Source organism: Bufo gargarizans, chromosome 2, assembly GCF_014858855.1.
Source record: "Bufo gargarizans isolate SCDJY-AF-19 chromosome 2, ASM1485885v1, whole genome shotgun sequence".
In the NCBI taxonomy this organism is placed as follows: domain Eukaryota; kingdom Metazoa; phylum Chordata; class Amphibia; order Anura; family Bufonidae; genus Bufo; species Bufo gargarizans.
The window spans coordinates 484,839,813-484,866,626 of record NC_058081.1 but is presented as its reverse complement, the minus strand read 5'-3'; the positions used below and the strand labels follow the sequence as shown (position 1 = coordinate 484,866,626).

Here is a 26,814-nt window from a genome sequence, read left to right as displayed (position 1 = left end):
TTTAATAGGTAAGTTCAGAATTTACATATATACAGACAAAACAGTTCTATGCAAATGATCCATGTAGAGGCCAGAATATGGATACCTAAGATACAGGTATACATAGGCGGGAGGCCGGGGAAAGTTATCCCTAGCACTGATTCCCTGATCTGGTCCTCTGCCCAGGGACGTCTCCTGATGGTGGGGGCGCCCTGTCCCCGTACCTGAACTCCAACTCCTAATTATCCCTGGTGAGGTGAGTGATGGAGTGGGACGATATACGTGGTGTCTAACATGGAAAACAAGCACAGATAGGAAAGGATAGGTTACAAAGGTGTCCACTGTATACTGCCCTCATGGCGTAACCAGGAGGTACAGGGCCCACCTAGAAGATAAAATATACTAACAAAACGCACAATTGGGTATAGATATATTAAGATAATTATAGATGACCTACAAACCCCGACGCGTTTCACCCAAACGGAGGGTTCATCAGGGGGTTACGTGTAGTAGGTATGCAAAGATAATGGGACCATTGCCAATGGTTATGGCCGCCCCAGTTCAGTGATGCGTGCGTGCATATATAACAGGAATAGACAATCCTTTATGACACTGCAGACCCACAGTAATGAAACGATTGCCAAATGGCAGTTTACATACGTTTTTGGCAGCGTGGTGAGTGAACTCGACTACCAACATACACACTGAGGTTGGCAATAATATATTGCAAACAAGGTCGTTCCTGAGGAGGCTCATAGATAGGAGCATATGCACCTGACTGAAGTGCAGCACGAAAGATATGCGCGCCCCAGTTTAGTCACCCAGGATGCCGGGTTACCCACCCAGAGGATACATGGTGTGGTCAGTGGTGTGGAATAATGGGTCTGAGGTGGTGATCCTCAGTTTAGCCCTCCCTTTTAACCCCCCAAAGCCCATACACAGGTGGATATCTAATTAATTAAGGTGTGGCCGAAAGAGTAGGGCGTGCCAGGGGGAGGCATGCTCATTAATGAGGTTGTGTAGATGTCATGACCTGGTGGATACAAGATGGAGGTGCCCCATGCTGTCCTATGTAGTTTGTAATCGGCCAGCATGCTGGCCGATTACAAACTACATAGGACAGCATGGGGCACCTCCATCTTGTATCCACCAGGTCATGACATCTACACAACCTCATTAATGAGCATGCCTCCCCCTGGCACGCCCTACTCTTTCGGCCACACCTTAATTAATTAGATATCCACCTGTGTATGGGCTTTGGGGGGTTAAAAGGGAGGGCTAAACTGAGGATCACCACCTCAGACCCATTATTCCACACCACTGACCACACCATGTATCCTCTGGGTGGGTAACCCGGCATCCTGGGTGACTAAACTGGGGCACGCATATCTTTCGTGCTGCACTTCAGTCAGGTGCATATGCTCCTATCTATGAGCCTCCTCAGGAACGACCTTGTTTGCAATATATTATTGCCAACCTCAGTGTGTATGTTGGTAGTCGAGTTCACTCACCACGCTGCCAAAAACGTATGTAAACTGCCATTTGGCAATCGTTTCATTACTGTGGGTCTGCAGTGTCATAAAGGATTGTCTATTCCTGTTATATATGCACGCACGCATCACTGAACTGGGGCGGCCATAACCATTGGCAATGGTCCCATTATCTTTGCATACCTACTACACGTAACCCCCTGATGAACCCTCCGTTTGGGTGAAACGCGTCGGGGTTTGTAGGTCATCTATAATTATCTTAATATATCTATACCCAATTGTGCGTTTTGTTAGTATATTTTATCTTCTAGGTGGGCCCTGTACCTCCTGGTTACGCCATGAGGGCAGTATACAGTGGACACCTTTGTAACCTATCCTTTCCTATCTGTGCTTGTTTTCCATGTTAGACACCACGTATATCGTCCCACTCCATCACTCACCTCACCAGGGATAATTAGGAGTTGGAGTTCAGGTACGGGGACAGGGCGCCCCCACCATCAGGAGACGTCCCTGGGCAGAGGACCAGATCAGGGAATCAGTGCTAGGGATAACTTTCCCCGGCCTCCCGCCTATGTATACCTGTATCTTAGGTATCCATATTCTGGCCTCTACATGGATCATTTGCATAGAACTGTTTTGTCTGTATATATGTAAATTCTGAACTTACCTATTAAATTTAGTTACTTAATGGATAAACAGGGTACTCTTGCTGGACTAACTGTTGATACATATTGATACCCCGTTTTAGTATAAGCTCGCTATCTGTATTGCTGGACTTTTACCTTTGTGACAGAACAGCTCAATATTTTTAATAAAGGCCAATTGAAAATATGATTTTTAGCCAAAAATGAGTACAATGCAATCATAAACAAAAATTGCCTCTGAAGGTGTACATAGCCTTTAAGATGGAGTCCTGGCCACTCTTGCGGCACTGAGGAGCACATAGGCAGCAACATGTGCCAAATAGGTTATTTCAGAGCATCTGTTTATTATGTAGTATAAATACTGTTCGTATGTGTGTAATGATTCTGCAACCTTTCAAGTTTTTTTTCTGATAGCCAGAATACTTTCATACAATACCTCATCGACATTTACGTAGGAGTATGCCCTTGTATTTTGTTTTACCCATGGGGTCAGGGGTAGACTGACTATACAGCACTCAATGCTTAAGTGTAGGACCTAGACCATTCTCAGTCTGCCCTTTAACTGGAACTTTTGAGTGTTCAGTAACAGAGGATGGCCCTCTGGCTATGTCCCTTACTAGTACTGAATACTTGCAGCACCGTTTTTTTTTGGGGTAGCTTCTGGTGTTAAGGGTCATAGGAAAAAATAACAACTGCTACTATAAGCACAGAATGTAAATTGATTGGTTGTCTTTATTTTTGCTATTATAATTGGTGTTGGGCGCAAATATTCTAATAGCCAATATTAATTGCAAATATCGGCACTTCGAGAATTTGCTAATATTTTTAATATAGTGATATATATATTAGTATTTTCGAATATTCTAGATTTTTTTTCATCTGAACCGATGATCCCTCCCTGTTTTTTGCTTGTGGGCCAATGAGAAGGCTTCAATGTCTTTGTCTGAGCTTAGCAACATCCCTAGCAACCAATAGGAAAGTTGCCTCCTCTTTACTATATAAGAACCTCCCCAGCAACCATTTTCTATAGTTTTTTTAAGTTCTGAGCGAGACAACAGGGTCATTGCAGTGCTCTGTGCTTTCCACTCATTACATGAGATATTTAGATAGCTCATATATATATATATATATATATATATATATATATATTACAGATAGTTAGGGGGAGATAGTCAGTGTAGGTTATATCCTGATATAGTGTAGCTGATGGGTTCCAGTGCAGGGTGTTAGGTAGTGTGATAGGTTCTGCTGTCCATACATACAGTACAGACCAAAAGTTTGGACACACCTTTTCATTCAAAGAGTTTTCTTTATTTTCATGACTATGAAAATTGTAGATTCACACTGAAGGCATCAAAACTATGAATTAACACATGTGGAATTATATACATAACAAAATATGTAATATTCTAGGTTCTTCAAAAGCCACCTTTTGCTTTGATTACTGCTTTGCACACTCTTAGCATTTTCTTGATGAGCTTCAAGAGGTAGTCACCTGAAATGGTCTTCCAACAGTCTTGAAGGAGTTCCCAGAGATGCTTAGCACTTGTTGGCCCTTTTGCCTTCACTCTGCGGTCCAGCTCACCCCAAACCATCTCGATTGGGTTCAGGTCCGGTGACTGTGGAGGCCAGGTCATCTGGCGCAGCACCCCATCACTCTCCTTCATGGTCAAATAGCCGTTACACAGCCTGGAGGTGTGTTTGGGGTTAGGGATGAGCGAACTCGAACTGTATAGTTCGGGTTCGTACCGAATTTTGGGGTGTCCGTGACACGGACCCGAACCCGGACATTTTCGTAAAAGTCCGGGTTCGGGTTCGGTGTTCGTCGCTTTCTTCGCGCTTTTGTGACGCTTTCTTGGCGCTTTTTGAAAGGCTGCAAAGCAGCCAATCAACAAGCGTCACACTACTTGCCCCAAGAGGCCATCACAGCCATGCCTACTATTGGCATGGCTGTGATTGGCCAGAGCACCATGTGACCCAGCCTCTATTTAAGCTGGAGTCACATAGCGCCGCCCGTCACTCTGCTCTGATTAGCGTAGGGAGAGGTTGCGGCTGCGACAGTAGGGCGAGATTAGGCAGATTAACTCCTCCAAAGGACTTGATTAACTGATCGATCTGCAGCTGTGGATCATTGAGCTGCTGATCCTCAATTGCTCACTGTTTTTAGGCTGCCCAGACCGTTTGTCAGTCACATTTTTCTGGGGTGATCGGCGGCCATTTTGTGTCTTGTGGTGCGCCAGCACAAGCTGCGACCAAGTGCATTTAACCCTCAATGGTGTGGTTGTTTTTTGGCTAAAGCCTACATCAGGGTGAAGCTGTCACACCAAGTGCATTTAACCAGCAATAGTCTGTTCATTTTTTGGCCATATACAAAATCAGGGGCAAGCTGCGCCTGTCACCAAGTGCATTTAACCCTCAATGGTGTGGTTGTTTTTTGGCTAAAGCCTACATCAGGGTGAAGCTGTCACACCAAGTGCATTTAACCAGCAATAGTCTGTTCATTTTTTGGCCATATACTAAATCAGGGGCAAGCTGCGCCTGTCACCAAGTGCATTTAACCCTCAATGGTGTGGTTGTTTTTTGGCTAAAGCCTACATCAGGGTGAAGCTGTCACACCAAGTGCATTTAACCAGCAATAGTCTGTTTATTTTTTGGCCATATCCCAGTCTAATTCTGTCACTAAATCCATACCGGTCACCCAGCGCCTAAATACTAGGCCTCAAATTTATATCCCGCTAAATCTGTCCTTAGTGCTGTAGCTGGGCGAGTTATTTAGTGTCCGTTCAAGCACATTTCTTGTTCTGGGTTGAAATACAATTCCCAATTTAGCAATTTCATAATTTAGTGGTTTCTGCTATATCAGAGCTATTTGAAATCTATCCCTAAAAGGGTATATAATATTCAAGGTGCACATTGGGTCATTCAGAATAACTTCACACACACCCGCTACTGTGTATTTCCAAGTCTAATTCTGGCACTAAACCCATACCTGTCACCCAGTGCCTAAATACTAGGCCTCAAATTTATATCCAGCTAAATCTGTCCCTAGTGCTGTAGCTGGGCGAGTTATTTAGTGTCCGTTCAAGCACATTTCTTGTTCTGGGTTGAAATACAATTCCCAATTTAGCAATTTCATAATTTAGTGGTTTCTGCTATATCAGAGCTATTTGAAATCTATCCCTAAAAGGGTATATAATATTCAAGGTGCACATTGGGTCATTCAGAATAACTTCACACACACCCGCTACTGTGTATTTCCAAGTCTAATTCTGGCACTAAACCCATACCTGTCACCCAGCGCCTAAATACTAGGCCTCAAATTTATATCCCGCTAAATCTGTCCTTAGTGCTGTAGCTGGGCGAGTTATTTAGTGTCCGTTCAAGCACATTTCTTGTTCTGGGTTGAAATACAATTCCCAATTTAGCAATTTCATAATTTAGTGGTTTCTGCTATATCAGAGCTATTTGAAATCTATCCCTAAAAGGGTATATAATATTCAAGGTGCACATTGGGTCATTCAGAATAACTTCACACACACCCGCTACTGTGTATTTCCAAGTCTAATTCTGGCACTAAACCCATACCTGTCACCCAGCGCCTAAATACTAGGCCTCAAATTTATATCCCGCTAAATCTGTCCTTAGTGCTGTAGCTGGGCGAGTTATTTAGTGTCCGTTCAAGCACATTTCTTGTTCTGGGTTGAAATACAATTCCCAATTTAGCAATTTCATAATTTAGTGGTTTCTGCTATATCAGAGCTATTTGAAATCTATCCCTAAAAGGGTATATAATATTCAAGGTGCACATTGGGTCATTCAGAATAACTTCACACACACCCGCTACTGTGTATTTCCAAGTCTAATTCTGGCACTAAACCCATACCTGTCACCCAGCGCCTAAATACTAGGCCTCAAATTTATATCCCGCTAAATCTGTCCTTAGTGCTGTAGCTGGGCGAGTTATTTAGTGTCCGTTCAAGCACATTTCTTGTTCTGGGTTGAAATACAATTCCCAATTTAGCAATTTCATAATTTAGTGGTTTCTGCTATATCAGAGCTATTTGAAATCTATCCCTAAAAGGGTATATAATATTCAAGGTGCACATTGGGTCATTCAGAATAACTTCACACACACCCGCTACTGTGTATTTCCAAGTCTAATTCTGGCACTAAACCCATACCTGTCACCCAGCGCCTAAATACTAGGCCTCAAATTTATATCCCGCTAAATCTGTCCCTAGTGCTGTAGCTGGGCGAGTTATTTAGTGTCCGTTCAAGCACATTTCTTGTTCTGGGTTGAAATACAATTCCCAATTTAGCAATTTCATAATTTAGTGGTTTCTGCTATATCAGAGCTATTTGAAATCTATCCCTAAAAGGGTATATAATATTCAAGGTGCACATTGGGTCATTCAGAATAACTTCACACACACCCGCTACTGTGTATTTCCAAGTCTAATTCTGGCACTAAACCCATACCTGTCACCCAGCGCCTAAATACTAGGCCTCAAATTTATATCCCGCTAAATCTGTCCTTAGTGCTGTAGCTGGGCGAGTTATTTAGTGTCCGTTCAAGCACATTTCTTGTTCTGGGTTGAAATACAATTCCCAATTTAGCAATTTCATAATTTAGTGGTTTCTGCTATATCAGAGCTATTTGAAATCTATCCCTAAAAGGGTATATAATATTCAAGGTGCACATTGGGTCATTCAGAATAACTTCACACACACCCGCTACTGTGTATTTCCAAGTCTAATTCTGGCACTAAACCCATACCTGTCACCCAGCGCCTAAATACTAGGCCTCAAATTTATATCCCGCTAAATCTGTCCTTAGTGCTGTAGCTGGGCGAGTTATTTAGTGTCCGTTCAAGCACATTTCTTGTTCTGGGTTGAAATACAATTCCCAATTTAGCAATTTCATAATTTAGTGGTTTCTGCTATATCAGAGCTATTTGAAATCTATCCCTAAAAGGGTATATAATATTCAAGGTGCACATTGGGTCATTCAGAATAACTTCACACACACCCGCTACTGTGTATTTCCAAGTCTAATTCTGGCACTAAACCCATACCTGTCACCCAGCGCCTAAATACTAGGCCTCAAATTTATATCCCGCTAAATCTGTCCTTAGTGCTGTAGCTGGGCGAGTTATTTAGTGTCCGTTCAAGCACATTTATTGTTCTGGGTTGAAATACAATTCCCAATTTAGCAATTTCATAATTTAGTGGTTTCTGCTATATCAGAGCTATTTGAAATCTATCCCTAAAAGGGTATATAATATTCAAGGTGCACATTGGGTCATTCAGAATAACTTCACACACACCCGCTACTGTGTATTTCCAAGTCTAATTCTGGCACTAAACCCATACCTGTCACCCAGCGCCTAAATACTAGGCCTCAAATTTATATCCCGCTAAATCTGTCCCTAGTGCTGTAGCTGGGCGAGTTATTTAGTGTCCGTTCAAGCACATTTCTTGTTCTGGGTTGAAATACAATTCCCAATTTAGCAATTTCATAATTTAGTGGTTTCTGCTATATCAGAGCTATTTGAAATCTATCCCTAAAAGGGTATATAATATTCAAGGTGCACATAGGGTCATTCAGAATAACTTCACACACCCGCTACTGTGCATTTCCAAATCTAATTCTGTCACTAAACCCATACCTGTCACCCAGCGCCTAAATACTAGGCCTCAAATTTATATCCCGCTAAATCTGTCCTTAGTGCTGTAGCTGGGCGAGTTATTTAGTGTCCGTTCAAGCACATTTCTTGTTCTGGGTTGAAATACAATTCCCAATTTAGCAATTTCATAATTTAGTGGTTTCTGCTATATCAGAGCTATTTGAAATCTATCCCTAAAAGGGTATATAATATTCAAGGTGCACATTGGGTCATTCAGAATAACTTCACACACACCCGCTACTGTGTATTTCCAAGTCTAATTCTGGCACTAAACCCATACCTGTCACCCAGCGCCTAAATACTAGGCCTCAAATTTATATCCCGCTAAATCTGTCCTTAGTGCTGTAGCTGGGCGAGTTATTTAGTGTCCGTTCAAGCACATTTCTTGTTCTGGGTTGAAATACAATTCTCAATTTAGCAATTTCATAATTTAGTGGTTTCTGCTATATCAGAGCTATTTGAAATCTATCCCTAAAAGGGTATATAATATTCAAGGTGCACATTGGGTCATTCAGAATAACTTCACACACACCCGCTACTGTGTATTTCCAAGTCTAATTCTGGCACTAAACCCATACCTGTCACCCAGCGCCTAAATACTAGGCCTCAAATTTATATCCCGCTAAATCTGTCCCTAGTGCTGTAGCTGGGCGAGTTATTTAGTGTCCGTTCAAGCACATTTCTTGTTCTGGGTTGAAATACAATTCCCAATTTAGCAATTTCATAATTTAGTGGTTTCTGCTATATCAGAGCTATTTGAAATCTATCCCTAAAAGGGTATATAATATTCAAGGTGCACATAGGGTCATTCAGAATAACTTCACACACCCGCTACTGTGCATTTCCAAATCTAATTCTGTCACTAAACCCATACCTGTCACCCAGCGCCTAAATACTAGGCCTCAAATTTATATCCCGCTAAATCTCTCGTTACCGCTGTCCTGTTGTGGCTGGGAAAGTTATTTAGTGTCCGTCAAAGCACATTTTTTGTTCTGGGTTGAAATACAATTCCCAATTTAGCAATTTCATAATTTAGTCGTTTCTGCTATATCAGAGCTATTTGAAATCTATCCCTAAAAGGGTAGATCATATTGAAGGTGCACATAGGGTCATTCAGAATAACTTCACACACACGCTTCTGTGCATTTCCAAGTCTAATTCTGTCACTAAATCCATACCGGTCACCCAGCGCCTAAATACTAGGCCTCAAATTTATATCCCGCTGAATTTGAATACAATACATTGGGCCAAATAATATATTTGTTGTTGTGGTGAACCATAACAATGAGAAAAACATCTAGTAAGGGACGCGGACGTGGACATGGTCGTGGTGGTGTTAGTGGACCCTCTGGTGCTGGGAGAGGACGTGGCCGTTCTGCCACATCCACACGTCCTAGTGTACCAACTACCTCAGGTCCCAGTAGCCGCCAGAATTTACAGCGATATATGGTGGGGCCCAATGCCGTTCTAAGGATGGTAAGGCCTGAGCAGGTACAGGCATTAGTCAATTGGGTGGCCGACAGTGGATCCAGCACGTTCACATTATCTCCCACCCAGTCTTCTGCAGAAAGCGCACAGATGGCGCCTGAAAACCAACCCCATCAGTCTGTCACATCACCCCCATGCATACCAGGGAAACTGTCTCAGCCTCAAGTTATGCAGCAGTCTCTTATGCTGTTTGAAGACTCCGCTGGCAGGGTTTCCCAAGGGCATCCACCTAGCCCTTCCCCAGCGGTGAAAGACATAGAATGCACTGACGCACAACCACTTATGTTTCCTGATGATGAGGACATGGGAATACCACCTCAGCATGTCTCTGATGATGACGAAACACAGGTGCCAACTGCTGCGTCTTTCTGCAGTGTGCAGACTGAACAGGAGGTCAGGGATCAAGACTGGGTGGAAGACGATGCAGGGGACGATGAGGTCCTAGACCCCACATGGAATGAAGGTCGTGCCACTGACTTTCACAGTTCGGAGGAAGAGGCAGTGGTGAGACCGAGCCAACAGCGTAGCAAAAGAGGGAGCAGTGGGCAAAAGCAGAACACCCGCCGCCAAGAGACTCCGCCTGCTACTGACCGCCGCCATCTGGGACCGAGCACCCCAAAGGCAGCTTCAAGGAGTTCCCTGGCATGGCACTTCTTCAAACAATGTGCTGACGACAAGACCCGAGTGGTTTGCACGCTGTGCCATCAGAGCCTGAAGCGAGGCATTAACGTTCTGAACCTGAGCACAACCTGCATGACCAGGCACCTGCATGCAAAGCATGAACTGCAGTGGAGTAAACACCTTAAAACCAAGGAAGTCACTCAGGCTCCCCCTGCTACCTCTTCTGCTGCTGCCGCCTCGGCCTATTCTGCTGCTGCCGCCTCGGCCTCTTCCTCCGCCTCTGGAGGAACGTTGGCACCTGCCGCCCAGCAAACAGGGGATGTACCACCAACACCACCACCACCACCTCCGTCACCAAGCGTCTCAACCATGTCACACGCCAGCGTTCAGCTCTCCATCTCACAAACATTTGATAGAAAGCGTAAATTCCCACCTAGCCACCCTCGATCCCTGGCCCTGAATGCCAGCATTTCTAAACTACTGGCCTATGAAATGCTGTCATTTAGGCTGGTGGACACAGACAGCTTCAAACAGCTCATGTCGCTTGCTGTCCCACAGTATGTTGTTCCCAGCCGGCACTACTTCTCCAAGAGAGCCGTGCCTTCCCTGCACAACCAAGTATCCGATAAAATCAAGTGTGCACTGCGCAACGCCATCTGTGGCAAGGTCCACCTAACCACAGATACGTGGACCAGTAAGCACGGCCAGGGACGCTATATCTCCCTAACTGCACACTGGGTAAATGTAGTGGCAGCTGGGCCCCAGGCGGAGAGCTGTTTGGCGCACGTCCTTCCGCCGCCAAGGATCGCAGGGCAACATTCTTTGCCTCCTGTTGCCACCTCCTCCTTCTCGGCTTCCTCCTCCTCTTCTTCCACCTGCTCATCCAGTCAGCCACACACCTTCACCACCAACTTCAGCACAGCCCGGGGTAAACGTCAGCAGGCCATTCTGAAACTCATATGTTTGGGGGACAGGCCCCACACCGCACAGGAGTTGTGGCGGGGTATAGAACAACAGACCGACGAGTGGTTGCTGCCGGTGAGCCTCAAGCCCGGCCTGGTGGTGTGTGATAATGGGCGAAATCTCGTTGCAGCTCTGGGACTAGCCAATTTGACGCACATCCCTTGCTTGGCGCATGTGCTGAATTTGGTGGTGCAGAAGTTCATTCACAACTACCCCGACATGTCAGAGCTGCTGCATAAAGTGCGGGCCGTCTGTTCGCGCTTCCGGCGTTCACATCCTGCTGCTGCTCGCCTGTCTGCGCTACAGCGTAACTTCGGCCTTCCCGCTCACCGCCTCATATGCGACGTGCCCACCAGGTGGAACTCCACCTTGCACATGCTGGACAGACTGTGCGAGCAGCAGCAGGCCATAGTGGAGTTTCAGCTGCAGCACGCACGGGTCAGTCGCACTACAGAACAGCACCACTTCACCACCAATGACTGGGCCTCCATGCGAGACCTGTGTGCCCTGTTGCGCTGTTTCGAGTACTCCACCAACATGGCCAGTGGCGATGACACCGTTATCAGCGTTACAATACCACTTCTATGTCTCCTTGAGAAAACACTTAGGGCGATGATGGAAGAGGAGGTGGCCCAGGAGGAGGAGGAGGAGGAGGAAGAGGGGTCATTTTTAGCACTTTCAGGCCAGTCTCTTCGAAGTGACTCAGAGGGAGGTTTTTGGCAACAGCAGAGGCCAGGTACAAATGTGGCCAGCCAGGGCCCACTACTGGAGGACGAGGAGGACGAGGATGAGGAGGAGGTGGAGGAGGATGAGGATGAAGCATGGTCACAGCGGGGTGGCACCCAACGCAGCTCGGGTCCATCACTGGTGCGTGGCTGGGGGGAAAGGCAGGACGATGACGATACGCCTCCCACAGAGGACAGCTTGTCCTTACCCCTGGGCAGCCTGGCACACATGAGCGACTACATGCTGCAGTGCCTGCGCAACGACAGCAGAGTTGCCCACATTTTAACCTGTGCGGACTACTGGGTTGCCACCCTGCTGGATCCACGCTACAAAGACAATGTGCCCACCTTACTTCCTGCACTGGAGCGTGATAGGAAGATGCGCGAGTACAAGCGCACGTTGGTAGACGCGCTACTGAGAGCATTCCCAAATGTCACAGGGGAACAAGTGGAAGCCCAAGGCCAAGGCAGAGGAGGAGCAAGAGGTCGCCAAGGCAGCTGTGTCACGGCCAGCTCCTCTGAGGGCAGGGTTAGCATGGCAGAGATGTGGAAAACTTTTGTCAACACGCCACAGCTAACTGCACCACCACCTGATACGCAACGTGTTAGCAGGAGGCAACATTTCACTAACATGGTGGAACAGTACGTGTGCACACCCCTCCACGTACTGACTGATGGTTCGGCCCCATTCAACTTCTGGGTCTCTAAATTGTCCACGTGGCCAGAGCTAGCCTTTTATGCCTTGGAGGTGCTGGCCTGCCCGGCAGCCAGCGTTTTGTCTGAACGTGTATTCAGCACGGCAGGGGGCGTCATTACAGACAAACGCAGCCGCCTGTCTACAGCCAATGTGGACAAGCTGACGTTCATAAAAATGAACCAGGCATGGATCCCACAGGACCTGTCCGTCCCTTGTCCAGATTAGACATTAACTACCTCCCCATAACCATATATTATTGGACTCCAGGGCACTTCCTCATTCAATCCTATTTTTATTTTCATTTTACCATTATATTGCGAGGCTACCCAAAGTTGAATGAACCTCTCCTCTGCCTGTGTGCTAGGCCTAAATATATGCCAATGGACTGTTGCAGTGGTGGGTGACGTGAAGCCTCATTCTCTGCTATGACATGCAGACTAATTCTCTGCTGACATGAAGACAGATTCTCTGTTACGGGACCTCTCTCCTCTGCCTGGGTGCCGGGGCCTAAATATCTGAGAATGGACTGTTCCAGTGGTGGGTGACGGGAAGCCAGATTCTCTGCTATGGAACCTCTCTCCAATTGATTTTGGTTAATTTTTATTTATTTAATTTTTATTTTAATTCATTTCCCTATCCACATTTGTTTGCAGGGGATTTACCTACATGTTGCTGCCTTTTGCAGCCCTCTAGCTCTTTCCTGGGCTGTTTTACAGCCTTTTTAGTGCCGAAAAGTTCGGGTCCCCATTGACTTCAATGGGGTTCGGGTTCGGGACGAAGTTCGGATCGGGTTCGGATCCCGAACCCGAACATTTCCGGGATGTTCGGCCGAACTTCTCGAACCCGAACATCCAGGTGTTCGCTCAACTCTATTTGGGGTCATTGTCCTGTTGAAAAATAAATGATGGTCCAACTAAACGCAAATCGGATGGAATAGCATGCCGCTGCAAGATGCTGTGGTAGCCATGCTGGTTCAGTATGCCTTCAATTTTGAATAAATCCCCAACAGTGTCACCAGCAAAGCACCCCCACACCATCACACCTCCTCCTCCATGCTTCACGGTGGGAACCAGGCATGTAGAGTCCATCCGTTCACCTTTTCTGCGTCGCACAAAGACACGGTGGTTGGAACCAAAGATCTCAAATTTTGACTCATCAGACCAAAGCACAGATTTCCACTGGTCTAATGTCCATTCCTTGTGTTCTTTAGCCCAAACAAGTCTCCTCTGCTTGTTGCCTGTCCTTAGTAGTGGTTTCCTAGCAGATAATCTACCATGAAGGTAGATTCACACAGTCTCCTCCTAACAGTTGTTCTAGAGATGTGTCTGCTGCTGTGGCATTGACCTGGTCTCTAATCTGAGCTGCTGTTAACCTGCGATTTCTGAGGCTGGTGACTCGGATGAACTTATCCTCCGCAGCAGAGGTGACTCTTGGTCTTCCTTTCCTGGGGCGGTCCGCATGTGAGCCAGTTTCTTTGTAGCGCTTGATGGTTTTTGTGACTGCACTTGGGGACACTTTAAAAGTTTTCCCAATTTTTCGGACTGACTGACCTTCATTTCTTAAAGTAATCGTTTTTCTTAACTTAACTGCTTTTTTCTTGCCATAATACAAATTCTAACAGTCTATTCAGTAGGACTATCAGCTGTGTATCCACCTGACTTCTCCACAACGCAACTGATGGTCCCAACCCCATTTATAAGGCAAGAAATCCCACTTATTTAACCTGACAGGGCACACCTGTGAAGTTAAAACCATTTCAGGTGACTACCTCTTGAAGCTCATCAAGAGAATGCCAAGAGTGTGCAAAGCAGTAATCAAAGCAAAAGGTGGCTACTTTTAAGAACCTAGAATATGACATATTTTCAGTTGTTTCACACTTTTTTGTTATGTATATAATTCCACATGTGTTAATTCATAGTTTTGGTGCCTTCAGTGTGAATCTACAATTTTCATAGTCATGAAAATATAGAAAACTCTTTGAATGAGAAGGTGTGTCCAAACTTTTGGTCTGTACTGTGTATATATATATATATATATATAGATAGATATATATATATATATATATATATATATATATGTATATATATATTATTATTATTTTATTTTATTTTTTTAAGTAATTGACCATGCAGCTGGTTAAGATTGTTGGCTGTAATGTAGAAGGTTGTGAGTTCGACTCCTGCCAGAAACTTTTCAGAAATAGAGGCTAAATTTGATTTAAATACACTGGGTGTCCCCCAAACACTGACTCCATATATGGACATAGCTATATATAGAGTCCGAGCAGGGACTCCTAAGCCGAACTAGAGTCCTGACACCCTATCCCAGTGATGGCTAACCTTGGAACTCCAGCTGTGGTGAAACTACGACTCCCAGCATGCTCCATTTATTTCTATAGAGTTCTGAGAGCAGCCAAGCAAGCGGGGCATTTTGGGAGTTGTAGTTTTACCACAGCTGGAGTGCCAAGGTTAGCCATCACTGCCCTATCCTCTTCAGAGCAGGGGGTGCCTGGTTTAATGCTCGGGTTCTCCCATTGACTTCCATTGTGTTCGAGAGCACCCGAGCCACGGGAAGTGATCTACTCGAGCACCATAGCACACAAGCACTTTGATGTTCAACCAACACTACTATTCACCAACCAATCGCTAAAATGAGGAAAGAGAAGCGCTGTCTCTCTTTGCTGCTGAAGACGAGCCTAATAGAAAGTCTGTGTGATTGCTTCTATCTCCTTGTTTTGGTGATCAGCGGGGGACTCAGCACTCGGACCCCCATGATCCAAACATTTGATATGTCACTGTGATATTTTTTTTAAAGTATAAGTATATATTTTTTTTACTTATTCCCACTGATCAAGAACAGGGGTCCTGTCTGACCCTGTAAGAATGAACCTGAACATTATTGCCCTGATTTATTAAAGTCGGCATGTGATACACTGGTCTTGATAGGGCCTGCACTGCTGGAGGAGGCGCTTAATTTATAACGAGAAGTAGGACATGTCATATATTTAATGCCTTCTCTGCAGTCCATGGGTCATACTGAAATTTGCAGCAGTTCATACATTTTAGTCATTATTTACTTTATTCTGGTGGAAATTATGATAAATGTGGCCCTGCCCACACCCCACCTTCACCATACCCCTTTTCCTAAATTTGGCGAGGGTGGCGTAAAAATGCCATTAGCTACTTAAAAAGTTGCAATGGCATTTATAAAGTTGCATAACCAGGACTTTTTAATGCCAGAAAACTGGCATAGGGGGAATGATAAACTTCCCCCTATGTTTTCACCTAGCATCAGCTCTACTTCCATCTATCAGAATCCAGTTCTTAAAACACTGTTGAAACATACAGTCAAAGGATCGGGTAGGACAACCAAGTTCTTCAACAGACCAGAAAACATAAACAAAAGGGAACAAACACGGTTCAAGTATTTGTGGTCTTCTGAAGTCGAAAGAAAAAGACAGACCGTTCGCGGCTCGATGGTCTCCAAGAAAGCCATTGTACAGAAGGAGAGAACAGACAAAACGCTGCTTGTGGTGTTTTTGGAAAGTGCTCCACTAAGAATGACACAACACATACTTGCTCAGTTTTGTTTGCCTTGCAGTTTCTATTTTGCGAAATAAGCTTAACAACTTCATAGACATAGTCTTCACATCTCAAAGCCATTGAGACTAGATAAATGAGAGGACTCTGACGTGGGATGGCTTACACAGAGAACTTGCCCTTCAAGAGGTTGTACAGGATCATAGGTATATGGCTGCTTTCTTCCAAAAACAGCTCCATGCCTGTCCACAGGTTGTATGTGGTATTGCAACTCAACTCCATTATTTACCTCAATTCAGCAATTATTATTTTATTTATTTAGCGCCAACATATCCCATAGCTCTGTACAAAGATTGTTGTTACTTACACCGATAACTACTTCATAATCCAAATTTCAAATTAACCTATCTATGTTTTGGAGTGTGGGTGGAGACTGGAATGTCCTGAGTCTACATGGGGAGAACATCCAAACTTCATGCAGATGTTGCCTTTGGTCAGATTTGAACCCAGGACTACAGTAATGGAAAACCAAGTAATCGGCCTCCAATGTCACCTTTTTAAAAACCCTGTTGGGTCATACTTATATAGCAGAGTGCAGCTCCCGTACTGGAACTTATCCAAGAAACCTGCACATTTGACCCCCACAAATTTTAATTAACATCTAAGGTTTCAACAATTAGCTGGTGTTGCCTTGGACATATCAAACACAATCTAACTCATAACGTGTGGTTTAGGCTACCTGTGGCATATGCATCAGCACAGTAACTCAAATGTTGATGACGTTTGACACCCGGAAAACCACCGATCAGCTGTTTGAGAAGGCAACGGTTCTCCTTTAAGTACTGCAACCTTCTCCATGCTCACCAAGTAAAGCGCCGTAAATTGTATAGAGGCTGTGCTTGGTATCGCAGCTCAGTCCGATTTATTTCTATGGGGCTGAGCTGCGCCTAGGCCATATGAATGATGAACATGTTGTCACTTGGCCTAGGGTTAGCTGAGAGAAGCCCGCTGCACTACTGTGAGCACCGCTGCCTTCTCATACAGCAGACTGGCGGGAGTTCTGGTTGTAAGACCCCCACCGATCAGATCTTGGAAAATCCCTTTAATGTAAAACTTGCAGTGGACTGAACATTTTTGGTGTTCCCCACATCCCAGACCCAAATAGCTTAAAGTGTTCCTCTACTTTCCCTGCTTTTTAGAATGATTCCGCAACAATAAACTGTTCACAAAGCGCCCTCTGCATGGATCCCCAGCGATCATCTATAGGGAAACCTGACAGTGTGTTCAATTTCCCTGCAGCACCACCACAGGAGAAATGTGACATTACACAGCGCCCATTTAAATCAATAGATTACCTTTCACAGGACAGATCCTCCAGAGTATGAGATGCTCTTTGTAACAGCTCTGCACTTTAAACAAGAGATGAGGAAGGGTTGTGAACCATGGTAGTAAAAAAGTTAGGAAAGGGGAGGAGGGTCCATTTCATGCTAGTCATTACCAAGTAGATAAGTTCTGTTTAGGCATCACTAAGGATTAGTTTGGGAATCTCCGCTCTATGCCAACAAATGACTCTTTTATAAATACCGTGTTTACATAGGTTTTGGCACAGGTAAAACACACATCATCTCCACACAATACTGTTGGGCAGCTCAATAAGATTACTAGAGGCCGTAAAGTAAAAGGAGATTGTCTTCGCTGCTCACGGACCTGCATCTTGGCGGCTTCATTCACAGATCATTATGTAATTATATGAACAAGTTACTGCTATGCTACTTTATGGAGCGTTGCCTGCCAGTGAACCGAATCTACCCTTTCAGTGCCAGATGGCAACCTGTCTCTAGCAACTAAGAGGTTAAGCAGCCAAAAATGTGACTGCTGGAATGGAGACTCCACTTCTTGTCTGATGTCTAGACAATAAAGACCAGATTTGGATGGATTAGATTGAAACAGGAGGCTTGTTTTCCATATACTGTAACATGAGTTTTATAGGATACCATGATAGATTTACAGCCATCATACCAAGGGTCTGCATGGAGCACAGAATGTGCTGTGCACATGTAATGGATGAGTATATGTGATGCCCCAGCACGTCATAAATGCTTATATGTGATGCCCCAGCACATGTAATGGATGAGTATATGTCAGGCATCCTCAAACTGCGGCCCTCCAGCTGTTGTAAAACTACAACTCCCACAATGCCGTGCTGTAGGCTGATACATATAGGCTGTTCGGGCATGCTGGGAGTTGTAGTTTTTCAACAGCTGGAGGGCTGCAGTTTGAGGATGCCTGGTATATGTGATGCCCCAGCATGTCATGAATGCTTATATGTGATGCCCCAGCTCATGTAATGGATGCTTACATGTGGTCTGCCAGCACATGTAATGGATGCTTACATGTGATATCCCAGCACGTCATGAATGCTTATATGTGATGCCCCAGCACGTCATGAATGCTTATATGTGATGCCCCAGCACATGTAATGGATGAGAATATGTGATGCCCCAGCACATGTAATGGATGAGTATATGTGATTCCCCAGCATGTCATGAATGCTTATATGTGATGCCCCAGCTCATGTCATGGATGCTTACATGTGTAATGGATGAGTATATGTGATGTCTCTGCTCATGTAATAGGTGACTATATGTGATGCCCCAGCTCATGTAATGGGTGACTATATGTGGTGCCCCAGCTCATGTCATGGATGAGTATATGTGATGTCTCTGCTCATGTAATGGGTGACTATATGTGATGCCCTAGCTCATGTAATGGGTGACTATATGTGATGCCTCTGCTCATTTAATGGGTGACTATTTGTGATGCCACCGCTCATGTCATGGATGAGTATATGTGATGTCTTTGCTCATGTAATGGGTGACTATATGTGATGCCCCTACTCATTTAATGGGTGACTATTTGTGATGCCACCGCTCATGTCATGGATGAGTATATGTGATGTCTCTGCTCATGTAATGGGTGACTATATGTAATGCCCCAGCTCATGTCATGGATGAGTATATGTGATGTCTCTGCTCATGTAATGGGTGACTATATGTGATGCCCCTACTCATTTAATGGCTGACTATTTGGGATGCCACCGCTCATGTCATGGATGAGTATATGTGATGCCCCAGCTCATGTAATGGGTGACTATATGAGATGCCCCAACTCATGTCATGGATGCTTACATGTGGTGTGCCAGCAGATGTAAAGGATGAGTATATGTGATGTCTCTGCTCATGTAATGGTTGAGTATATGTGTTGCCCCAGCTCATGTAATGGGTGACTATATGTGATGCCTCTGCTCATTTAATGGGCGACTATATGTGATGTCCCAGCATGTCATGAATGCTTATATGTGATGCCCCAGCTCATGTCATGGATGATTATATGTGATGCCCCAGCTCATGTCATAGATACTTACATGTGGTGTGCCAGCACGTGTAAAGGATGAGTATATGTGATGTCTCTGCTCATGTCATGGATGAGTATATGTGATGCCTCTGCTCATGTAATGGGTGACTATATGAGATGCCCCTGCTCATGTAATAGATAAGTATATGTGATGCCCCAGCTCATGTAATGGGTGACTATATGTGATGCCCCAGCTCATGTAATGGGCGACTATATGTGATGTCCCAGCATGTCATGAATGCTTATATGTGATGCCCCAGCTCATGTCATGGATGCTTACATGTGGTGTGCCAGCACATGTAATGGATGAGTATATGTGATGCCCCAGCTCATGTAATGGGCAACTATATGGGATGCCCCAGTTCATGTAATGGATGAGTATGTGTGAAGCCCCAGCTCATGTACTGGATGAATATATGTGATGCCCCCGCACACGTAATGGATGGCTATAAGTGATGCTTAGCATGTGCAAAAGATGATACCAAACAAATGTAATGGCTGTACATTGGATGGCCAACATACTGTAGGTCAGGGATCAGCAACCTCGACACTCCAGCTGTGGTGAAACTTCAAATCCCAGCATGCAAACATGCTCAGCTGTTATTTTAACTCCTATAAAAGTGAAAGGAGCACTCTGGGAGTTGTAGTTTCAGAACACCTGGAGTGCTGGAGGTTACTGATTCCAGCTGTAGGTAATGGTTGAATATAGGAGATTCTCAACACATGTGGAAGGTGAGTATATTTCATACACAGCACATATAATGGGTGTGTTTATGTGATGCCCAGCATATGCAATAGATAAGTATATATGGTATAAGAGTATATGTAGTAATGATAGATAGACAGGTTGCTATTTAAAATGGTTAGATCATCCATTGTTACATGGCCAACTATTCATTTGAATGGCTACCACAGGGGAGATAGACAGGAACAGTTTTTGCCAAGGGATCGAGAAGCCAGGCACATGTTAAAAAGAAATTTTCATTTTCACAATTTCTTTTTAGAATATTAGTTCTAATTTCCAGCTTATCAGTGCGTTCTTTTCTATTAAAAGCTTGAATTCTTTCCCTTTTAGCCACAGTTGGTGGATAATCTGCTAGAAGATAATTTCTTTATTGAAAAGATAATAGCGCAATAAATAAATAATGGTTAAACTGTATCTGTTACCTGATAGTATTATCTCTCTGGACCTGCGAGACTCTCCACAGTTCTGGCACCAGCAAATGGACCTTAAATTATCATTTCTGGCATTGATAACAAAAGAGGCCACTATGCTAAGACTCACTAAGCTCAGCATACCTGAGATGCCTCATATTATTACTGATTTTTACAGGTTGTTTTTTTTGCTAATGTCTTCAGACCTTTAGAAATGTCTCATCAAATTGGCACTACCTTGATATGTGTGGTATATTAGTGTATTGCTGCAGTATTAATACAGAACAAGAGGCAATTACAAAATTACAAGGTGAGTATATTTATAGTGAAATGCAATGGAAAGTTTTTGGGGGGATTAAATTAATTTTCATGGCAAAGAAGGACTATGCAATTCATCTGATCACTCTTCATAACATTCTGGAGTATATGCAAATTGCTATTATAAAAACTTAAGCAGCAACTTTTCCAATTTCCAATATTTATGTAATTCTCAAAACTTTTGGCCACGACTGTATGTTATGGGGGTGTCTGAAAACTACAAAGAAGCCATCTTTTATTGTTGAAGCCTTTAGCATCACCCCAGCTTTACTGTCATCCGTTCACAACTATGCGTTATAACCTAGACACACCTAACAACATCATGCATCATTTACAAACTCAACTACAACACAGAAGGAATGAAGACATATCCATTCATGCCTTCAAAGCTGTATGCTAATAAGGAATTGTTTTATGGTGACTGTGTAAAGGAAACTATGACCAAATACTATTGTGGTCCTAATCATAAATGCTCATCAAGAGCAGAAGAACACAGAATGAAAAATCTGACCATTCTTCATTTGTTCATCTATTCCAGAAGGCCCAGAAAATGAAGCCTTTGTTGTCTTACATCCCTATAAAATGGGTCTCCTGCAGTGATATCACTAAACCCACCTATCTCACTTAATTACCTTCTATCCCAATCTCCAAGTCACCAGTTTACTCTGCCCTATCAAGGCCATCTTATGCCCATCAAAGACTAAAGGGTTTAGGCTGGCCAACACCAAAAATTTTGACTAACAAAAAAAGGCCAATTTAGGTTGAACCTCCAAAAATGTTGGCATCAACCACTCATGGTCACTGTTGCTCAGCATGGGATATGAGGTCACACAGACGGCAATTCACCTCTCAGCTTCTCAACGATGTATTCTAAGAGGATTGAGCAGGGGCAGAACCCCTAAAGAATATTCATGAGCAGCCATTTTTATGGAGACACACATATAACATTTGGGGGAATTAAAATAAAAATGAATTGAAGAAAATGACCGTCATATAGTAACTAGCATACAAAGTGAAAAATATATTATATAATTTTAACATAATTTGTATAAAGACATTGAAATACTTTAAAATAATCCAACTAGATACAACTAGATCTGCTCTTCCTTTGTAAACAAGGGTGCTGTACGTCTACTCAGTAGATAAAAGAATTTTGTGTTTGGGTCACAGGATTGTAAGCTGGTCAGTAACTTTAACCATCTCCAGATTAGTACTGATGGAGCTAGGCAGATGCAATGCCATCTGACGGGTTAATGACAGATAATTGTGGGAAACACATCAAAGACAGGGATAAAATTATATACAAGTAGTGGACTGGAGAGAAGACAACAAGGCTGTTATCGATTGTTACTACAAACTATGCATAGTAAAGCAAAGAAACATCTACATTCACAGTAAAAAGCACACAACAATCACAACTAAGGCCACTAATTTCGAACTTTCCATCAATTAGAATGAGAACACATCCTTTCCTTGAGGATCCATTGACTACATTAACTATCTCGTGATGATGCAAGGCCACTGCTGAAATCAAATCAAGGGTGAAATGGGTTTGGGATTTGAATCAAGCATGTTTGCCCCATTATTTGATACTGCAGGGCAGTCCAAGATCATGGACATCCATCAGTGTTGTCTTCTAACCCATTGGATGATAGATATAAGTGCAATTCACCCGAAATCCTGCAAAATATCCCAATAACAGAGTATTGGTTCTTTAGTTAGAACTGGAAAAAGTCCATGTTTATGATCAGCCGCTGATACTAACAGATAAATATAGGATCTTCCAAAAGATGGGGTTCTTCAATACAGGCCTGAGATGGCAAGCAAGTACAGATTTCTTGTGCTGACAACACATTGTCAGATCCAAATAATATTTGTCTACTCTCTCCGAATGACCAGCAGTGTGCTGACTTAAACAGAGACTTCTTGGACCACAAATAGAGGAAAATATAATTTTTGGGGGTAACTATTTTGAGGGTACTGCATTTGCTACTGTTATGGAGGCTATAGCGGTGACTGCTATGAGGACACTGTAGCCATCACCATTATGGAGGGACACTATTGTTGACATTCACTATTGTGAATAGGGTTATTACCACAGCTTTCCTCATGGAAACCTTGTCATGGAGTCAAAGTGGCTTTATTTTGGGGCACTGTTGCTGGCACTATTGGGGTTCTGGACAAAAAGTATGATGACATAGGCTTAGGCATTTTATAAAACATTTTCTTTGAAGATGTTTGTTAAGGTAGAAGATCACAACCAAGACTGACCCTTTAAACTCACAGGGTCATGAACTGAGCAGAATATTGCTACTTGACATTTCTGTGGAAAACTTTACATAAACATCCAAATAGATACATTCCTTAGCCATAGGCATCATCGCTGCTTGTACGGATAAGTAACATCTCTTTATATATCCTAAGGCCTGAACTGTCAGAGGGACACATTCCCCAGCACCATAAAAGGAGTACATTTCCTGGAGCGTTCCCTCTTTTCCTTTGATGGGCTTTGGAGCCCAATGGAGGTCTACAGGCTATTTTTTTTAGCTTCACCTTAAATACATATACACTGACATTGTTTTCTCTGTTTCTCTTCCTGAAGCTTATTTAAAGCATGGGCATGTGGGCCAAGAAATGAGCTTATCAAATCACTAGCTAAAATTTAAAGAGAATTTTTACATTTCCAACTTCCTATTCAGTTGTGGTGGCTGTTTTGGCAAAAAATGACTGGAAGTACATCCATATTACAGAGGTATTCCCACCTTTCTTTTACATGGCTAAGACGGAAATAAGCAGAGTAAGGGTAGGTTAACATTTGCGTTAAACGTTAAACACATCTGTGCCCGCCTACCTGCGCCAAGGAGGTCTCAGTCAGGCAGGTCCTACTCTAAACCTACCTATGCCGTTGGGCATCTACATTCAGGAGAGCAGACCCTGCACACATTGTGTGTTGTTCCTAGTTACCTCTGTGTGCACCAAGCAACCAATGAGACGAGGAGCACGCACAGCTACTGTATATGTACCGCCTAATCAAAGTTGTGGTTTCAAGTTTGAATGTGCTCCTATTATCTGAGGAGTAGCATTCTTGTGTACTTTTTGCCCTCCTATCCCACATGTGACTTTGATTAAATGGTACATATAGGTGTGAGTGCTCCTCCTCTCATTGATTGCTTGATGAACGCAGAGGTAACTAGAAGCAGCACACTAGGTGTGAAGGGTCTGCTCTCCTGAATATAGATGCCCATATGGCATAGGTAGATTTAGAGTGGCACCTGCCTGACTGAGACCGTGGCCTTGGCGCTGGTAGGTGGGCACAGATGTGTTTTAATCAAAACGTATTGGCTGAGACTCTCAGATTGTATCATACCAGAATAAGGGCTTAGTCCATATCTAATGCTTGCATCTATTGTGTTAGTGCATTATTCTCCGTGTTTTTTTTTTTTCCTGCTTAGATTGACCACACAATCACAAGCTTTTTTTATTTAGTCTTTTATTTGCATTGATATATATATATATATACTGTATATATATATTTTTTTTTTACTTCTTTTTTTTTGCAATTTCCACTGTAACTGAGGTATCCAAAGGAGCTATACACGGTCAGAACCTATCAGGGTCTGCTAAGACTCTGCAGCTCTGCCCCCTAGACATCCAGTGTTCACGTGATCAAAGGATCCAACAGAGGAAGCAGCATTGCCACTTCCTCTATTCACTGGTACAGCACTCAAGATTAATGCCCAGCACCAAGTATCATACGTATATGGAGCTAATGACAGCAAGGATAAAATAATTATAATCTACAGCAGTGGTACACGTCAAATATCAAAATGGGACCTCCACTATCGTGCCAAATTTTGCTACACTGGACAAACAGGCTTGAATTGAACTGTCAGGTTGAACATGGTATCTGAGCTGCAGGCAGTATGTTATAGAGCAGGAAGAGCTAAGCAGAATGATATATAGTTTTGTGGGAAAATATTGAGTATATCTTGCATTTTACTCTTTTACATTCAGGGTTTTTAAGTCGAGGAAGCGGTCCTATCAGTGATTGACAGTCCTCCCTCAGTAGTCCTCAGCAGTATGGCCCAGTATGCTCACTTCTTGTCCAGACTAAACCTATATACCTGAGCAAGAATCTGGTGTCCTCTGATGGGGTTAGATGTTACAGCATCTCTGTGAGCTACAGAACAATGGTGTGCTTATTAATCTAGTCATATACCTAGGGTTGGCATCATTCAGTGGGCAGCACAGACCTCTATATAGGGCATCTGTAATTTTCACTAATAGCACTGTAAAGGTTGTAATGACTAACTGGGCACACATGGGAAAAATGAAAAGAGAAACATCCACAAGACCAGCTGACTGACACAATAAAAAGATAAAATATATATAAAGTCAAAAGTCCAGTACTCCAACAGGTCTGGGAAGCCAGATTCCTTGACTACCAAAAGTTGGCATCATGGGCCAGCAGTTCAACAAGATGGGGCATCACATCTCAAGCAGAGACAAGTACAAGCTGTAAAAAAAAATCATAAAACATATTCACCTCCCTCTCTGCCCTATCTTAAAGATGCTCCTTTTAACACAAACTTTTAAGGGACTGTACAGAATCTGAAAAAAACATGTTTTTTCTCAAACTCAGCACCACACCTGTCCATAGGTTGTCATGCTGAAGGTAGAGAGATTGAGGGTGAAAGTGATAACTACTCATTCCTTCCTACCAGTGCTCATTGTTTAGGATTTCCAGACCAGCAGGTTCCAGATTACCAAAATTTTAAGGAGTTTTTTCAGTCTTATGTCAATAAAGAGTACAATAAAAAGGTTGGCAACTCTACTTTTACTCTACTATTTCTCACCATTTTCAAGATCTCTGCTTCCTTTTAGCATACGGAAATATTCTTGTTTACATTAAAATGTTGAAATCTGTCCTAAAAATGTGCTGCTCAGCCTGTGACTGCTGTCATCCCCATCGATTTTCCAGAATGGGGGAACTCCTTCAGTTTCCCCAGCCATAAGACCACGGCAAGTAAGAATTTGAATGGACAGACGGCCAAGTACAGTGCAGTTCCAGTCAGTGCCATACACTTTAAATGACCTTTGAATGTGCTCTACTGCTCTATTCACATTCCCTCTAGCTGAGGCCTTACAGCTGGGGGGGAACGAGAAACCAGAGTCCACCAGTATGGTAACTGGAGTTGGTCCTGGCAGTTAGAACACCACTGATCTAGCATATTCAATGGATATGTGATAAATTATTCAGACTAGAATATCCCTTTAAGTAGATCTGCAGTTCCTCTTGTAAGGAGATTGCAGCTTAAAGGATTAGGTCAACATAGGCTTTCAAAATGTTTTAATTTACTAACACTTTAATAACCAAAAAATATTTTACTCATCAGTTCCTGCCCCCTGTAATGATAGAAATTGCTTACCTACTCGTAGCTCTTGTCCGAAGACCGTCCTCTCTCCAAGTGCTGAGCAATTCCATCTGGAGTAGCGGAACTGATACTGACATTCATTGATCCCCATCTGTGCCCCTTCTCCAATAACTATAATGGCATCCGGGCGGCTCTCGCAGATGGCTCTTTGCCGAGGCGCCAACCCTGGAATCCTGTTGCAGATTATATTTGCTCCCAAAGCCACCACAGATGACAAAGCTCTAGAAAGAAATAAAATGAGCTATCAGAGAGGAAAAAGGAAGTTTGGGCATACAACAAGTCCAGGAGTGAACAACTGCAATGGAAATTGGGTGGCAACCCCTATGGGAGTTGAAATGGAAGCCATATTGATTATCACCCAGCTTTACTAAAAATATGGCTAAACAGAACTCAACAAGAGACAAAGGACAACAAGCCTCCTGCACAAAACCTTACAGATCAGAGATGACAATATCTGTAATATGTTGAATATATGGGGCCATAATTTATCAGTAAACCTCAAATTTTACATCGCTTTTCATGTTATGGAGGTACACTATTGGGCACACAAACCTAGTCCCATAGTGACCCCAAGACCACACATTGCTAAGTGTCTTAAAGTGGTTGTCTCATCTCAGACAAAGGGGGCATATCGCTAGGATATGCCCCTATTATCTGAT

The 26,814-nt window shown here is 43.5% G+C and overlaps 1 protein-coding gene across 5 annotated transcripts in view; it reads right to left on the bottom strand.

The window, feature by feature from the left end:
- LOC122928382 (protein Wnt-7b) overlaps positions 1–26,814 on the bottom strand; it is a 294,690-nt gene that overhangs the window by 39,148 nt on the left and 228,728 nt on the right. For all 5 annotated transcript variants that reach the window (XM_044281164.1, XM_044281166.1, XM_044281165.1 and 2 more), the window contains one exon: positions 26,150–26,376. In XM_044281164.1, the coding sequence (XP_044137099.1) occupies positions 26,150–26,246 (97 nt within the window). In that variant the 5' untranslated portion in view covers positions 26,247–26,376. The remainder of the gene's footprint in view (positions 1–26,149; positions 26,377–26,814) is intronic.